Consider the following 18,381-nt stretch of genomic DNA (forward strand, 5'->3'; position numbering starts at 1 on the left):
ATTTCACCAGCTTAAGACTGCTATGTATATTAGACCTTTATCTTCCGCCTTGAAGGCATTTCCCAGTGCACCGTCGCCGAACTCGGCCAAATCGTGCAGGGCGGTACGGAGCCGCACAGCGGCTAACTTGAGATCCATCAGTATCGGATCCAATTTCTCCTTGGTTCGCCAGTTGGGGGATACGAATCCGAGCAGCCTGCAGAACAGAGACAAACAATCAGTTGTGTTTTTTCTTAGTGCGTTGGAAGATTCTCGGATCAAATCGGGAAGGAAACAAAAGCAGTAGAAATAACTGCACTGAAAAAGCGTAATGTCTCAATTCGGCTAACAATATTCTGACGCGGTAAAACATCATGGGTATAAGACGGTCTTATTATTCTTGTTTTCGAACGAATGGAAAACGTTCGAAAGAAGTATGCCTCATTCGTATTTTTGGTTTCGTACGAAACAAATCTATACATTCGAACTTTCGAACATCGATCGTTCGAACGAGCTGTCCTATCCTTGTTTTCGTAAGAATGTGTTTCTTCGTCTGTCAGTCAAGCACTACTGTTGAGAAAATTAAATCAATGTTTTATGTTTCTGTTGTTTATTGAGGTTATGTGGTATGTACAGGGTGGCGCATAAGTCACACAACCGATTTGCACAAAAAAAAATTTCGCATAAAAAAATGTCTCACGATACAAAATCTTTATTCTCGAATAAAAAACGATATAAAGTCGACAACTGAACCGCTTAGGAACCAACGCTCGATAGTTGCAGCGCGATCGTTTTTTTTTTCCTGCGTGACTTATGTGCCACCATGTAAAATACTTTCTAGTTGATTTTCTGTAATGTTTATTTTTTATTTACAATGAAAAAGAAGCAGAAAGAAATAGAGGCATTTACAAGAAAACATCTCGGCTCTAAAAACTATATGAAACAGGATAATAGGATAGAACAATGTAGATAAACAATGGTTTCCTGAAAGATTTAGAATTTTTTAATTTTGTAGGACAGTTCTGTGACAACAATGAGACGCGTCCATCGATGAAGAATGGGACGTCAGCGCACACCTTTCTGGAGACGCAAGAGCTCAACCAAACAACATTCCATGATTCGGTTACCAACACTTTTTTTGGTGCCCTCCACTCACCCCCATCTCGAAAATACTCTTTTTTGAGGATCCTAGATTTGGACTCCATTATTAAAAATAAAACAGGACACAAACAAACATTTAGATACGAGGTGAGTGGACAAAAAATATGAAGAACAAAAATGTATGGACCCCAGTGAAAAATAAAATTTCTTCTAAGGGATCCATAACATAAAAAAAAAGAATGAGCATGAAACATTAACCCATTTTAGGCCAAGCGTTCGAAAAATCGGCATCAAATGATAGCATAGTTTCTAAGCTACCATTTACTATTAATTTCAATCAATTTTGTATAACTTTATTGGGTAACAAAATCGGTTTAAAGTAACTACAGGGTGGGCCATTTAAAGTGGAAGCATCTGGCAACCCCATAACTTTTGACAGAGATGTCAGATTAACAAATGTCATACCGCGTTGGAAGCGTCATTTCAGTACAATTTTAACCATGGAACAATACACACCTAAACAACGCGCTGAAATTGTTTAGCTGTACATTCAAAATAACTTCTCAATTGTGGCTTTTGGCAAAAAATCATAATGTCTGATGAGGCGCATTTCAACTTGAATGGAGGAGTGAATAAACAAAATTGTCGGTTTTATGCTACTGAAAACCCTCAATTCATCGAAACGCAACCTCTTTACGACCAAAAAGTTACTGTATGGTGTGGCATTTATACCGATAAAGTCATCGGCCCGTACTTCTTTGAAAACGAAAATGGAGCAACGGTAACCGTGAATGGGGAGCGTTATCGGACAATGATAACCGATTTTTTATTGCCATTTGTTCGTGAAAATGAATTGGACAATTACTGGTCCCAACAGGACAGTGCTACATGCCATACAGCGGCTGCCACGACCAAATTATTGCGCGAAATGTTCCCCGGAAGATTAATATCGAAAAACGGCGATTATGACTGGCCACCGAGATCACCAGATTTGACGCCTCCTGACTTTTTTTTATGGGGATATTTAAAATCCAAGGTATACACTGGTAAACCAAGGACCCTGGCTGCGCTGAAAGACAATATCCGACAAGAAATTGCTGCCATATCGGCCGAAACATTGGGCAAAGTGATAGAAAATGCCGAAAAAAGGGCACATTTTGCGGTCAAGGCCAGAGGCGGTCATTTACGAGATATCATAATCAAAAAGTAGTTAGAACAAATCTCCTTGGACCAAAATAAATGAATTTCAAAAAAAAATTTAAAATTCCACTTCTTTACTTTGCTATTGCAAAAACAAATCCTTCCACTTTAAATGGCCCACCCTGTATAAATCAAAACCTAACAAAAAAACAAAACCTGGTAAAATGCAAAAATGTGTAAACTTGTCTAAAGTATTACTTCGATAGAAGAACACACAGGATGAAATGTAGGTTTTGGCCAATGTTTTTGTTTGGCGATTTTTCGATTTTTTGTCATTTTCCGGAAAAATGAAGAACGAAAAAAAATTAATTCTAGAAAACTGGGGTTTCTGTAACGTCACTAACCAAAATTACACCAATGGCTTTCGTTAAAAAATTTCACAGCTTGGTCGTTAATGGATTGAGATCACAAAATAGGTAATTCTATCTATCTACTTTCCTTTTTTTTGTATGCGTACTAGTGAGTAAAGGGTGTGTCACATCAAATTGCATCACGAAAAAACGCTGTAGAAAATCGCCCAGTAGACCGATCCTTTTGAAAATTTTAGACAGTAAAATAAAAACTATTAAACAACTTTTGGCATTTTCTTTTTATTCATACTTCGAGCCCAAGCCCGTATGCTCGCACCTTCCTCTTTACCCCGTCCATAAGGTTCTGTACAACGTCAGGTTGTAGTTTTTTTTGAACAGAAATCCATTTTCTCTTGAAGTCCGCCTCCGATTTGACAACTTTTGGGTTCTTCCGGAGGGCCTGCTTCATAATCGCCCTATATTTCTCTATTGGGCGAAGCTCCGGCGCGTTGGGCGGGTTCATTTCCTTTAGCACGAAGGTGACCCCGTTGGCTTCGTACCACTCCAACACGTCCTTTGAATAGTGGCACGAAGCGAGATCCGGCCAGAAGATGGTCGGGCCCTCGTGCTGCTTCAATAGTGGTAGTAAGCGCTTCTGTAGGCACTCCTTAAGGTAAACCTGCCCGTTTACCGTGCCGGTCATCACGAAGGGGGCGCTCCGCTTTCCGCAAGAGCAGATCGCTTGCCACACCATGTACTTTATGGCAAACTTGGATAGTTTCTGCTTGCGAATCTCCTCCGGAACGCTGAAATTGTCCTCTGCGGAGAAGAACAACAGGCCCGGCAGCTGACGAAAGTCCGCTTTCACGTAGGTTTCGTCGTCCATTACCAGGCAATGCGGCTTCGTCAGCATTTCGGTGTACAGCTTCCGGGCTCGCGTCTTCCCCACCATGTTTTGCCTTTCGTCGCGGTTAGGAGCCTTCTGAACCTTGTATGTACGCAGGCCCTCCCGCTGCTTGGTCCGCTGGACGAATGAACTTGACAAATTCAGCTTATTGGCGACATCCCGGACTGATCTTCTCGGATCACGTCTAAACTGCTTAACTACGCGCTTGTGATCTTTTTCACTGACGGAGCATCCATTTTTGCCGTTCTTCACCTTCCGGTCGATGGTTAGGTTCTCGAAGTATCGTTTTAGTACTCTGCTGGCCGTGGATTGGACGATTCCCAGCATCTTACCGATGTCCCGATGTGACAACTCCGGATTCTCGAAATGAGTGCACAGGATTAATTCACGACGCTCTTTTTCGTTCGACGACATTTTTCCAAATTTACGAAAAATTGACAGTGAAGCATGGCCAACGTGATCTATACTACTCTTATCTGATTATAAGCGAAAGCTGAAGATATAATTCCTAAAAATTAAATTTCTACAGCGTTTTTTCCGTGATGCAATTTGATGTGACACACCCTTTACTACACCCAAAATTGATTTTTAGCTCATGTTTTGTCATCTCGATTTATGACATTAAATGAGACACAACATAACAGAAAATGTCATGACTCACAAATACTGGTAAACATTTGTATAATATACATGGTACAGCAATACAAGATTAATACGAGCGAGCGAAACAAAAGACAAATAAGCTTTCCGCATACTTTGCCACATACAGGGCCCAGACCGAGATAGATATTGTTCTCCTACATGTGCTCCTTTTTACCTCTTAGAAAACACTTTCCAACTTCATTATATAATCAGGTGCAATATTACCACGTATTTGCTGAACAACTGCTGAAGCATCATTAGCCATGTGGATAGCGTAGTCGTGTAAAATAGCTTTGCATTCCAGCCGGCTTTGGTTCGATCCCCATTGACGTCGTATGGACTTTTTTTTGGCACAATCCCAAATGAAATGAGAAAAGAAAACAGAAAGAGATGTCTGCTCGCATTCATACAAACCATTTTCAAGGTTTTAAAACAGCTCATTATTTGCGCATTTGACTCTCCAGCGCATGGAATGGCAAAATTTCTGCCAAAGATGAAATGTTTTCTGCCAACGCTAGTTTGGGTGTAGATACATGAATGCAGTGTTTGTCGATTGACCGTTTCACTGAATAACTCGTTTTCGTTTGTTCAAATATGGTCTTATAGAAGTCACCTCCCCCAGTGGCATTTTTTTGTTGTTACATGCTACAAATCATGACACAAAAGAGGTCGAAACAACTCTTCTTCGGTTCGCACTTCATTATACACGAGGATGCTCACCAAAACCGCCCTGATCCAGAATTAGTCATACTCTGTTACCACAACTGAACCTGACCCATAATTCTCAGGCTAATCCGCGTTGACGGCGGAATGGTGTTGACATCTGGATACGACATTAGTTTGTATGAGGTCAACTATTCTCTATCAGATTAGTCGGCCCTAAGGCACTTTTAAATTGCTAAAATTAGTATGAATTTTTTTTCATGGCGTTATTTACCTGCTAGAAGTACGTTGTTTTGACCCTAATTTAAACTTTTTTCTATGAACTATGAACTCAATGCAAAATATTTGCTCAATCGTACTAGTGTCTCAGACGTTAAAAATTGAGTTTTTTTAAATGGACAGTGTGGGAAATAAAGTTGTCGTATATAGCTGTGTATTATTTTATGTCAGCTTTATTTCCCACAATGTTTGTAAAATACGAAGCGTAGAAGTTTATCGCTCGTGAGAGGAATAATTTTATTGGTCTGAACTCATCACGAATGCACGTTAAATGATGAAACAATCGAATTATTCCACGTAGAAATTATACTGCAGTTATTCAGCGGTATAAACGGACAGACCCTCAATTTTGCTTTTGGTTTCAGTCAGCTTCTAGACAGTCCACCTATGGCGATTTGATTCTCGTTCATAGACACAGGGCATTCGTTCATTCTTCAACTTTGCATCCTTGTAGTCTTAACACTTTGAAAATCTTTAAAAAAAAATGTTGTAACTTGTAACTTGTAAAAACTTGTAAAATTGCTTTTCCGAACACGTTCGAAGCGGATACGGCCGTTAACAATAATAACGGTAATGATTTTGCGCACAAGTACAGGGAGATTAACCTAACATTTCTAAAAATAGCTAAATGTCAAAACCAAAATACCTATAATTGTGAAAATTTCTCGTAATGCAATTATTTTGACTTGCAATGAATAATATATTTAAAAAAAGAAAATAACTCGGTCGGACCATAACGATCATTTAGTATTCTATATCCTATATTGGAACACATTATTGCGTACGAGAGACCGCGGCTTCCAACGGCGGGTCGGCGGCCGACTTGGATCACGTCATCTCGGTGGTTTAAGGCCGCATCGATTCCATATTCTCTTTAAATGGGGTTTTCGCCCCCATTAGTTTGGCCACAGAATAAATTTCGAAAATATTTTTTTTTAAATAAAAACTGCACTTTTTTCTGTGAAGCATTTATACCCATGATGTTTTCTTATTTTCTCTCCGATTTTTGCCGGTCACGGTTTGGAAAACATCAACTACTTACCTTGAAACAGCGGCAGTTGCTTCGTTTTGTAACCTCGCGAGGGTTTCCAGCGCGGAGGACAATTCCAAAGGTAATTCTTTGTTGGGCTGCGGTGTTTGCGAGGTTTGTACTTGCTGCTGCTGCTGTTGATGAAGTGGCGTCTGAGGAACATCATAAGTACTAGTGCTGGAGGAGAACGATGAAATGGACATCGAATTGTTGCTGCTGAAAATGCCGCTGGATTGGGAGTGTGGAGTACCGGGTGGTTGGGAATGCTGCTGCTGCTGGGGTGGGGGTGGTGTGGACCGTATCGAGACGGGATTTCTCCGGGGAACGTCATAATCTGGCATGTTGGCTAACGATGATCGGTTCGAGGAAGACAGACTGAGGCTGTCCGAGGTGAGCAGAGACGAGTTGGAACTGCTGGGGGTAAGATTCTGCTGTTGAGCCAGTAGATTGTTCACCGGCCGGGGAACATCGTAAGACTCCTCCATTCTATAGTTGAAGTGCTGGTGACTCTGGTGGTGCTGAGCGAGATTGGGTGTGTGCGGGGAATGATGATGATGCTGCGGATGATGGCTGTAATGGGGCGGCGTTCGTGACCACGGTCGCGGTGAGTCGTAGTTTATGGGAACCGGCGGCTTCGGAACGTCGTATGTGTCTAGTGGGTCTGATGAGGTCGAGTGCTGTTGGAATGGGCTACCGCCACGCGTCGGAGTTGGTAACAGATCATACAGATACACGTCTCCACATTTCTGGGGTGTCAGAACCTGGAAAGAGAAAACGATGAAATGTAAGTAAAATTAGCAGATTGATCGTCAGTAAATTTTCGGTAAATTGAAAAGACAACTGAAATACGATCCGACGGCATTTAGACTGGCGCAAAGAGTGCAACAACAAACATTGCATAGAATATCGATCTGTGAAACGCATCTGGATTTATCTTTTTTCTCCATTGTAATTGTTGAATAACGGGTAATCGCATTTATTACAACGCATAGCTAAAATACTCTTCGAAGAACGCAATTACTCGCCGATACTTTTTTTCACAATTCAAAAACTGGGAGTTCAATTCAATTCACGACTATTTTTTTCACTTTCACTGCGTCCGTAAACCAAAATTCCTTATTAAGATTGAACGAAAGATAAACCAATCATTTTTCAATCGTCAAAAGGAAAATCACTTTCGCCATAGTCCTTTATGAATGAACATCTACTTTTCCCTAGTTTCTTTTTTCCACATTGTATTTACCAAACAATTGTTGAGCAAAAAAATCCTGTGTAGCCCCTAGCAATGTCCTTCGGCGTCTGGCCGACTATTTGATACTACTGAGTAAGTGAATTTTCCGAGGACACACGTAAGGAACATTTTCCATTTCCTGAAACAAATGGTGGGCTAGTGTGGGTGCACTTATGAGAAGGATCTGTGCTGCGCATGACCGAATTCGGCCGATTTGATCGTGTTGGTACGAGGATACTGCTTGTTTTTGTTGTACAACGGGCAGACAGGGAGAAAGCAAAAGTGACAAGGATACGGGGAAAAAAGGAACAGAACTTCGCAACAGAAGTTGTAAGCAATTGGCCCTTTGTTTGGTTCCGGTTGATGGTATTCTGATAAATGACTATTTATAGTGAAGTGGCTGTTTCTTTTTACGACAACGCACATATTTCTGCAGTTTGTTTTTTCGCTGTAATAAAAACGAATGTTTTCACATTATTGATAAATGGTGGAGAATTGTTGTGAGTCGTGAGAGTACGCATTTTGGGTTTGTCAATAATAGCGCCATCTTTGTGTCAATCATGTTCATGTCATGTCTTATTATCAGAAACTTTCACGCGTTTTTTAAACTGAACTCTGAAATATCTAATAAAAGCTTTTCGCTATTTACACATTTTAACCCTTACAGGACCATAAGATGTCCAAGACTAAATATGCCAATACAACACTATATTTTAGCTATTGTGGGTGTAAAGCAAGAAAATATCACCAAAAAACATAGCAGGGTGTATAGGTTTTCTATAATTTCATGGAAAATATTTTTCCCTATGGACCATAAAATTAAATAAACGAAGAGTTAGGTTTATTATATCGGTATTTTATTTATTGCTTTGTAATACAAAAAACATAATAAAAAATATCAGAAAAGCAAAATAAATAGTTAGTTATGGTATTCTACGAAACAATTTCATTTACTTGTGAAGCACAAGTGGAGATTGCACATAACACATTTCTTATGTGGTCGATGTTAAGTCAGACCGGACCATGTTTGACAGTTATTTTTTTATTCGTTCAGAAACACATTGGCTGCCTTGGACATACGTTTTATTCTGACATTCAGTAAAAAAATATCGATTCAATAATAATTGAACAATAGATAACGATTTTTGTATAAGGGAAAAATATTCCCCTCGGGTGTGAAATGGTTAATAAATACGAAGGCTTAATTTTTCTCTGAGCGGAACTGGCCTATGTACATTTGAACTATTTATCTTGCTATACAATTATTTTTGCGAGTAATTGATTTCCCTTCCTATGAACAGTATTTTGTTTTAATGTTTAAATATAGTAAAAATGCTTAAATATAGCAATACAAATATAGTTAAGAAACTTGACTCCCTAAAACCTATGTAGATGAGCCTGTAAAAATAATCGAATTAATAAAAAAATACAATTATTGTTCTTATACTTTTTTCGTTTCCATTCAGATTCATGGCAAAACGTGTCCCCGTCACAGTCTGTTCAAATCTTGTCTCTAAAGTGACCATAATCAAATAATGGCCTATATTGTGAATGCTAAGAAGATAAAATATCTCCAGTGATAGTTCTTAACTCTCTTACTCAAGAAACGAAACCTAATTAAATACACGATTTCATCGCGCATTTTATCGCCTATAAAAATGAATCCCCGCAGCTCCGTCAACGGGTCTTAGAGACGAATGAACTGCAAAAGTTTAAAGTCTCTATAATACAATACCTTCCTTCCGTCAACGGGGAGGGAATTGCGACAATGAGTAAACCTTGTTCTAGAATGAGTGGATTTTCCGCATGCGAAATTCGTTCTTGCGAAATGTTTTCGCTAAAATCATTCACATTAACTTATGAAATCATGCGATTCTGTCAAACTATCGTTCCTCAATGACAGCTTATTATTCGTTATAGTTTTGCATAAATCAATTATCATCTGAAAATTCAGAGGAAAAATAAATCTACGACAAGCTTTATTTCGTGTATTTCTAGAGTAGAAATGCCACTAGAATACCCAGAGTTCGGTAGGTTAGGCCCATTTCTGAATCTCGTTCCAACTTTACATAATCCAGATCCTAAAATGTTTTTTCTTCCTCAAAATGTGCTAACGCAAAAATATGCTCAATTTTTTTTCATTGTGAAGCATTCAAAAACAAGCTTTTCGAAAACATGAGATTTCGTCCTATGAATCTGTCTAACTATCGTCTTCTAGTGTTATTATTTATTACTGTTTTGCACGAATCAGTTATTTTCAATCAGAAAAATCAAAATGAATTGACAGCAAATTTTAATCCGCGTATTTTAGTGATACGAGAAAGGTACAGTAAACCATTAGCAACATTCGCAACGAAATCCAGTTGTACAAGATTGGTGAAATAAATATACCCGAATTTTATAGAATTCATTATTAGAAAAATCAGAGCCCGCCACCTTAAATATTACTTATATTGCTTCATGGCTCTGAATGATGAAAGCTGAACGTTAATTTTGTTATATTGTTGCTTCCATCTAGAATTAATTGTTCCAGTGTTCCAACTGTATGATGAGTGCAAAACTCACTGTCAAAGCAAGGCGAACTCGTATTTTTCGCAGAAAAAGCTTGAGAAGTTCTACCTACTTTCGCTTTTTCGCAAACGATTTCGCACTTCGTTCTGATTGGTTGGCGGCAAAATAACGAATGCGAATCGATTAGAAAATTGCATCCAAACAAATTCGAAGTTTTTTTTTGTTTTATACGGACTAGCATGCCACTAATCTGACAAATTGTTTGTCGCTATTCGCTTTGTTCCTTCTATACAGAATATGCTCAGTTTGTTCTATTCACTCTCTTCACTTTCTCCGCTCTCTTCGCTCTATTCGTTATTCACTATCCGTTATTCGCTATTCGCTATTCGCTTTTCGCTATGTGCTATTCGCTATTCGCTATTCGCTCTATTCGCTATTCGCTCCATTTGCTCTATTCGCACTATTCGTTCTATTCGTTCTATTCGTTTTATTCGCTCTATTCATCATTCCCTATTTTATATTACTATTGATGTGGAACATAATTCGTTCCATTTTTGCATGACAAACTCTTGATTTTGGTAATAAAATGAATTTATACATTATTCAAAGTGTTGGCCATTGTTGGCCACCATTTTTTCCTACCTTTACACAACCCGCCGTGAATAAAAATGTTCATCTTTCGAAGCCAGAAATGAGTTTAGCTACGTTTGGGCTATAAGGTGGGTGACCCAGAATTCCTCATCCGCTATTTTCCAAATTGTTTTCAACTCGAACAGCAACATGAGTCCGAGCGTTGTCATTATGGAATATTATCGACTCGTGTCTTGTCGCATAATTTAGACCAGGTTTTATGAGCTCATAGCGGATCACACCCTTTCGATCCAACCAAATACAGAGAATTACTTAGGTATCGTGGATATTCGACTTCGCCGTTGATGTTCCTGGTTGACCTACGATCTTTTGCGTTTTGAATTGTCGTAGTGAATCCATTTTTCCAATCCCAACTTCTACAAGCATTCAATGCGCTTCGGCTGCACCTTTCTTCCAATGAAAATAGAAAATCAAAACTTCCCGTAAATGGTGGTTATTTGCAACGAAAGGCGAAAATTTCAAACGCAGTAAAAATTGAACTTGTTATGTGAAACGAAGACTTGTGAACAATATTTGATTGACACATTAGAGGCGAATGAACTGAACAGTTTATAGCCTCTATATAACAAAGATGAAATCAGATCAGATTGACAAATGTCGACACTTCACGATTCAGCATAAATTAGCTGTCACCGTCGACTATTTATAGCACCTTGGGCCATCTTGTGGAAACGGAACGAATTAAGTTGCACACCCAATATATTATTTTTTATTATTATATTATTATATTTTTTGTTATTATATTATTATGTTATTATATCCCTTTCTGTTTTCTATTTCCGTTTTTTGTTTCCGTTTCCTTTTTCCTTTTCTGTTTCCGTTTTCTGTTTCTGCTCCTGTTTTCGTTCCTGTTCCTGAGCATTAGCGTTATGCCCTATCACGGCACTATATCAAAATTTCTAATGCCGAATAGCATTATATCAGCTAATAATTAATATTATTAACTAGCTGACCCGGCGAACTTCATTCTGTCTAAAATTAATCAAAATATGAACGTATTACTACGTATTCTTATTAAGCGTATTAAGCTAATTGACCTTTTATAATTTCCTTCTACTATAATTTTCCTGTTGTGTCCCATTCATCCGAAACACGTTTACCCGAAGCACATTTACCCGAATGTAACACATACTCGAATGACATTCACCCGAATGTAACGAATACCCGAATGCAACATATAACCGAATGGACATTGACCTGAAGGCCACAAATACCCGAATGTACATTTACCCGAATGTACATTTACCCGAATGTAACAAACACCCGAATGCGACATTTACCCGAAAGGAATGTTTACCCGAATGAAGAAGTAAAAATTCCGACAAATCAAATCGTGTTTTGCGCTTAGCAACACATCTGGCCTTCTATTTTTATGCGTTTTCGATGAGAAGGTTTCATATGAAACTTGATTTCAGTAAACTGAATATTACCAAACACTTTATATATGAACTGCCTGGATGAGGTAAGTATATCCGCAAGGACAACCCGTTTCAAGCAACTTAATTGCTTAGATGAGTAATCAGAAATAAAGAAATTATTTATTTCATACGAATTTCCAGACCATATTCTATCCACCTGCCTTAGAGTAAATAATTTTCCGCAAATTGCGGATGGTTTTTCATCCAAGCATGGGTTGATTCCCGGAAAAATCGCAAAGGAAATAAGAGCCACGGAAATAACTGCAGAGGAAAAAGCTTAATGTCACAAAAGCCTACTAGAAACATTCTGACGCGGAAAAAACCTCACGGGTATAAGCCACACGGGAAAAGTGCATTGTTTTCATTAACCTAAGATTTCAAAAAAAGCCAAATGTCCAAACTAAAATATCCGTAATTGTGGAAACTTCTTCAGATCATGGTGCAATAGCTTTGAATTGCAAAAAAATGATATATTTCAAAACAAAAATTAACCGGAGAAGACCTTACTAAAGGATCGTCTCCTATAATTCAAACTAACCGGGAAATCAGTGAAACATAGGTTTGCTTGCGAGAGACCGCCGCTTCTGATGGCGATCGGCGATCGACTCGGGTCGCGTTACCTTGATGGCGCCTCGGGTCCTTATCCTCTGTATCCTCTGTTTTGTTACGTTTATTTATTTCACTATTTTTCCAGTCACGCAATATACCATTAAAAGGGGGATTTTATTGAATATATTTTTTGTATAATACGTAAGTACAGGTGATAATCAAACAATCAAACAATTTGACGAATAAAGTAGGTATGTTAATAATTTTACTGGCCGCTCACTTTCCCCCACTACGACGTCAAGCTCGTGTTTTTGCATACAATTCAGGGGTCAAATTGCATGGTATGGATTTGTATTTGTTCCAAGATTTTTTTTTAATAAATGCACATTCAGAATTTTTCTCCTTTAGTCGACAACGAGCACTTACCAGATAGCTACATTATTTCCTATGTTTCGACGTGAGTCATATTCAAAGTGTTGTGTGTTGATAGAAACTTCCATGTCCAGGTAGAAGCTCCATCGTTCGTCACCCGAAGACGTAGTTCTCTTTACCAAAACCAATACAAACTAAAACAATAGACAAAATTCGTAGTGCGAACTCAATGTAGAATAGCAGCAATAAAAATTAAACACTTCAACATAAAGGAGGTCTTCGAAGCTAAATTGGTTGGGATCATGGGTTCGAAACTCAGGGGCCCGAAATTGATTATTTTTGTGTATTGTTACATAACATTTATGCAACAATCATCAAGTGATGGAGAAACAAATACTGGCGATGCCAAACGGTTCACAATCTTTTGATGATCCTCCATCAAACCATTTGCTCCATTGGACCTCTTGAAAATGTGATCCCGAGCTGTCGAACATGAGCTTGAAAAAAGTTTGCAGCAGATGCGCATTTCAGTAGTCCGTACAAAAGCTGCTTTGCAGTTTACAAAACGTTTCTCTCGCATATTATCCACATCAATATCAATGGTTGAAAAAAAGGTTCAATTTGGTATAAATAAGGTTTCATATAACGTATAGTTCACTATATCGTCTTATTAGGCACTCTTTACTATTTTTCGGCCATTATTCAACTGACTAGTTTTATTGCAGCTAATGATCGGTTCGTATCGGTAAGGCAGAGAGTGTTAATAGTCGGATGAAAGCACCCTCAGAACATTTCACTGCCGTGTTATCGGGGTATATATCAATCGAATCGAATATCAAAAGCGTTGGCCGGAATAGACTTTTATACAATGTTCAGTATATCATTTTACTAAGCACTCAAAGATTTTATTCGACCACTGCTTGGCTGAATAGTTTAATAGCAGCTAATGATTGTTTGTTGGGTTGTTCTTATAGTAACATTTTCTTTACAACACAAATTTTCTTAAGCATCATACGATCCAGCTCTCGTGAGCAGTAAGGTTCATGTTTCTTGCCCTCTATTTTCTACTCGAACTCACCGATTCCTTCTAAGAACCAAAATAGGGAATGTAGTTTATATCATTCATCAGTTTATATATTCATGAACCGCTTCAAATAGCGGTATCTTGATGTAGTATATTGAGGTTCATCTTACTATAATAAAAGATTCAGAAATAGGTAAGTGGATTCCTAGCAAACATTAAAGTTCGGTTGAAAAGTTTGTAAGGTAACACAGTAAAACTATTTATTTTTGCGCAGTTTAATTTTATTATTCAACATAATTGCCGTCGAGAGAGATACAGCGATTATAGCGATCTTGCAACTTATTGATACTATTTTTATAGTACTCTTTCGGTTTTTCCAAAATAGCCCTCAGTTTCGGTAATCACTTCATCATCGGTCTCAAATTTCGTGCCAGCGAGCATTCTTCTCGGGTCTGTGAACAGAAAATAGTCTCTGGGGGCCAGATCTGGAGAATACGGTGGATTCGGCAGCAATTCGAAGCCCAACTCATGCAATTTTGCCATCGTTTCCATTCATTTGTGATTTTTCCATTTTTTCACAATAACAAAGGTTGGTTCACTCTCAATGCTGTAACTCACGAATCAATCGACCGATTGTTGTCAAATTTTGACACGTATCCATTTAAAAATTTTGCTTTGTGATAGTCAAGTAGATTTTTGCAAGAGGTGCCATCTAGACGTCAACCTTATGAACTTTTCAGCCGAACTGTTATATTGTATAAAATGCGAGAATTGAAGGCGATATATACACAGTACTGGACAAAATAAAGTAAGCACCCGAGATGTTTTCATACTTTCTTAATTTTCTTAGAATTTTAGGCAGATGTATATTCAAAGTGTTCTATGTTGAATAAAAAAGGGCACTTATTCAAAAATTGTTCGATATCCATTATTTATTTTTTTTTAATTAAAAAGACAGCTGTTTTAGTTGAAAAAGATTCACTGAAAATATCCTTTTCATATGGACGCAGTAGCCAACTAAAGTGCGCTACACATACAGTGTCACCGTCACCGTCGCGTCAACTATTCTCTTGGACTTATTTTGCCGACGTCAAAGTTGCCGGTGATGATCTATGTGAATGCTACCATACAATTTCCGTGGGAAAATATTTGACATTTCATTCCTTTACGTTGACTTCACGGTGACGGGACCAAGGCCCCTATATATATACCTTTATATACATTTATACATTTATACAAGCGCCTTGGACGGGACGTTGTATGTGTAGCGCACTTAAATGTTAATACAATCATCAACCATAAAATGTCAATGAAAAATCATCGAAGCAATCGCTTCAACGGTATTGCAGTGGCATCACATCAAACGTAGCAACTGTATCACTCTATATTTTGTACCCGTTTTTATTTTTCCTCCAATGCCTGTGTCCCGCGACGCTCGAGAACTCGATACCGAGTATAAAAACTATCTCGTTCTGTTGAAGCAACAGATCCTCGAGCTTGACAACGAAACGGAAGGAAAAATTTGTGTCAAATGGATCCAAAGGTTAAACGGATGTCAACCAGCGGAAAAGCTCGGACGCAACCAGCTGACGATGCTATTGACCGACCAACTTAGGGAGAATAATTTGAACTATCCGTTCATATTTTTCAAGAACTTGGAAAAAAATCTTGGCACTCTCGTTGGTGATCTCTACAATCCAATAATCCGCGATGAGCAACAGCCTACCATGACTGCGAATGAATCATCATCCCCTGACGAATTGATAGATATACTAGGTAACCTGAAAGAAATGCTTGCCGATGCGGAGACCCTAAACCTCGAAACCGAGGAAGATTTGGAATCGGTACGTAGTGGGGCGAAAAGCGAATTGCTCTTCGAGCAAATGAACACAGCCATTAGGGAACAAGGCGCTACAATCGGATATTTGACTCACGAACTGGACTACAAGCAGTTGCTGATTTCCAAGCTCAAACGAGTGCTGATGGAAAGAATTCCGGAAGTTATCCGGACACCAACGGCTATGGACCCAACGGCCTTCAACAGTCAACTGAGATCAGTCGATTCGGACTGGATCGAGTCGGCAATTCGACACATCGACGAAGAAATTAGAATGCTAAGAAAATCATCGTATTGTGAACCCAAAGCAGCAGCGAACAATGCTTCAAACGTAACTTCCAAAGGGTTCGACGGGGAATGGGGTAATCTGGAAGAGTTCTATGAGCGGAAGTTCGCCCGACTGTATGTCGATTACTTTTTGAAGCATCACGCCGAACAGATACGTGCCAGGTCGGTGGCTGGAGAGCAACAAATTGAGCAGTCAAAAAAGTTCGCGAAACATTTTCAACGAAGGCATGTAGATAGAACTTGATCTGTGTGGTAGATTTGGAAATTCGTAAGAAATAAAATAATATAAATACAGAGAGAGTATAGCTTTATTTAAGAGATTTCATCCAAGCAACGATGTTGCTAGGAACGGATATTGTTTGATGAAAAATTTACATTATCCATGAAATTCACATAGGGTAAATAATGTTGGTTTGTCCGATTTAGGATGTTTTCACGCAACTAGTAAATGCAAATCGATTTTTCTTCATGAATATCACATATAGGCAAGACGAGTACCATACCATAAGGCGTTCAAATAATGATTTTTTTTTATGTTTTTTAAAGATTTTCTTCAAAAAAAAATAATTACCATGGTTTGTCCACCTCTGATAATGGTTTGTCCGGTTTTAGAAATCACATTTTTTGAATGAAGAAATTCGAATTTTCAGATAGATGTTGCATTTCTCATTGCATTGAGTTTACTGTCATCATATTGATTGACTCGTAATTCAGGTAATTTTTTTCTTCAGAATATTGCCTTCTTTTGGGCATTTTAAAGGTGAACATCACTCAACACAGAGATCTTTATTTCTGCCACGCGCGAACGACAACATAAACAAGCTGCAGCGCGCCAAGCGGCTGCCATAGTAATCATATGGACAAACCAATATCGAACAAACCATGATCAGAATTCATCGAGATGCATTAATTACATGATTCAGATACAACAATCTGATACAAATGGTGTGCAGGCATGATGTTTGCAATATTTGTAACTGTTATAATCCAGAAAAGGTCTGAACAAATAAAAATGTGGCGATTGATTGAAAGTAAGCTCAAATGAGGGGCGCATTGACACCAATAGAAGATGGATTTTATAAACCTTTAAAAAATGTGAATCATGTTTGAAAATATCCTAGAAAACTACTGTAAATCATGAAAAAGACTATTTTATTTATATTTTTTGTAACATAAGAATATCTGAATTGAAACAGGAGCCCTTAACTAGTGCATTCAAAACAGTGGACGAACCAAGATCATGTTTTCGACTGGACAAACCAAAAAAAAAACCCTACATACTTATTGGAATGGAATTACTCATTTTAGAATGAAAACTTTTCCGGCCGGTGGTGACAAAGACATTTTTCATAGTAATAAATTTACCATAACGGTCCTCTAGTGCATTTCATAGACTTATTCGTTCGTCAGATTACACATTACACATGTGCACAGCTAAACTTAGACACAGTAAATCGACTGCTTCATTGGGAAAGTGGTGAAACAAGATAGCAAATACGGTTACCAGCAGTACTGTGCAGAAAATGATGGGTGGTATCACACGAAAAGTTCGAAAATTCATCCAAACAGCTGACGAATAAATTTCAGTTATTTTCCCCTTAAAATTCGTTAAAAACTTTTTGTATGTTGTTTCTATGCTGAGAAATGTCTTACTTTATGCGATCAAATTATAACGGAAAAAGGATTTACAAAATATATTTGAAAAAAAAAAACGAATCCATTTATTACACTGTGGAATACTGTCCTTTATCGAGATTTACGAAAACTTAGCCTCATCGACCGATGGTGTCAGTATCGCAAGAGAGAATACTTATCGTGTAGTACATTATCGTAAACGGCTACTGTCAAAACTTTCAGCCAAATCGGACTCGTAGTTTTGTTTTGATCGTGTGTAGAAGCGTGTCCGCGGATTTTAGGAAAATGGAAAAAAAAATTAATTCCGCCGTTGCCACGGCCAAATTGCTCGAATTGCACTACGAACTGTTGCCCCATCCACCGAAATCTCCAGATTTGGCCCGTGCGACTTTGTTTTTTGTTTCCAAACTTGGAAAAGTCACTCGCCGGGCAGAAATTTGAGTCGAATGAGGAGGTCATCGCCGCCACGGAGGCTTATTTTGCAGACCTCAAGAAAACGTATTTTTCAGATGGATCAAAGAAGTCGCGGAGCATCGCTGGGTCAAGTGTAACGAGCTAGAAGGAGACTATGCTGAGAAATAAATCGCCACTTTCCAAAATTTTTGTTTTTTTTTTGTAGGCTAAGTACTTATCGGACTGCCCTCGTATATCACATTTAGAAAAGATTTATATCACATTAATTTTCAGCAAAATAAAACGTTGAAACAGAAAAGAAAAAAAAACTTGCAGAAAAATATGAGGTCACCATTCAATCTGCGATGACGAATGTACAGT

General features: G+C 38.3%; 1 protein-coding gene across 2 annotated transcripts in view; it reads right to left on the reverse strand.

Moving 5' to 3' along the window:
* The window catches only part of LOC129771861 (breast cancer anti-estrogen resistance protein 1), a 329,735-nt gene that overhangs the window by 5,252 nt on the left and 306,102 nt on the right, over positions 1–18,381 (reverse strand). For both annotated transcript variants that reach the window (XM_055775974.1, XM_055775975.1), the window contains exons 4-5: positions 6,104–6,852; positions 36–196 (exon numbers count right to left, since the gene is read on the reverse strand). In XM_055775974.1, the coding sequence (XP_055631949.1) occupies positions 36–196; positions 6,104–6,852 (910 nt within the window). The remainder of the gene's footprint in view (positions 1–35; positions 197–6,103; positions 6,853–18,381) is intronic.

Source organism: Toxorhynchites rutilus, chromosome 2 (genome assembly GCF_029784135.1).
Source record: "Toxorhynchites rutilus septentrionalis strain SRP chromosome 2, ASM2978413v1, whole genome shotgun sequence".
Classification (NCBI taxonomy): Eukaryota; Metazoa; Arthropoda; class Insecta; order Diptera; family Culicidae; genus Toxorhynchites; species Toxorhynchites rutilus.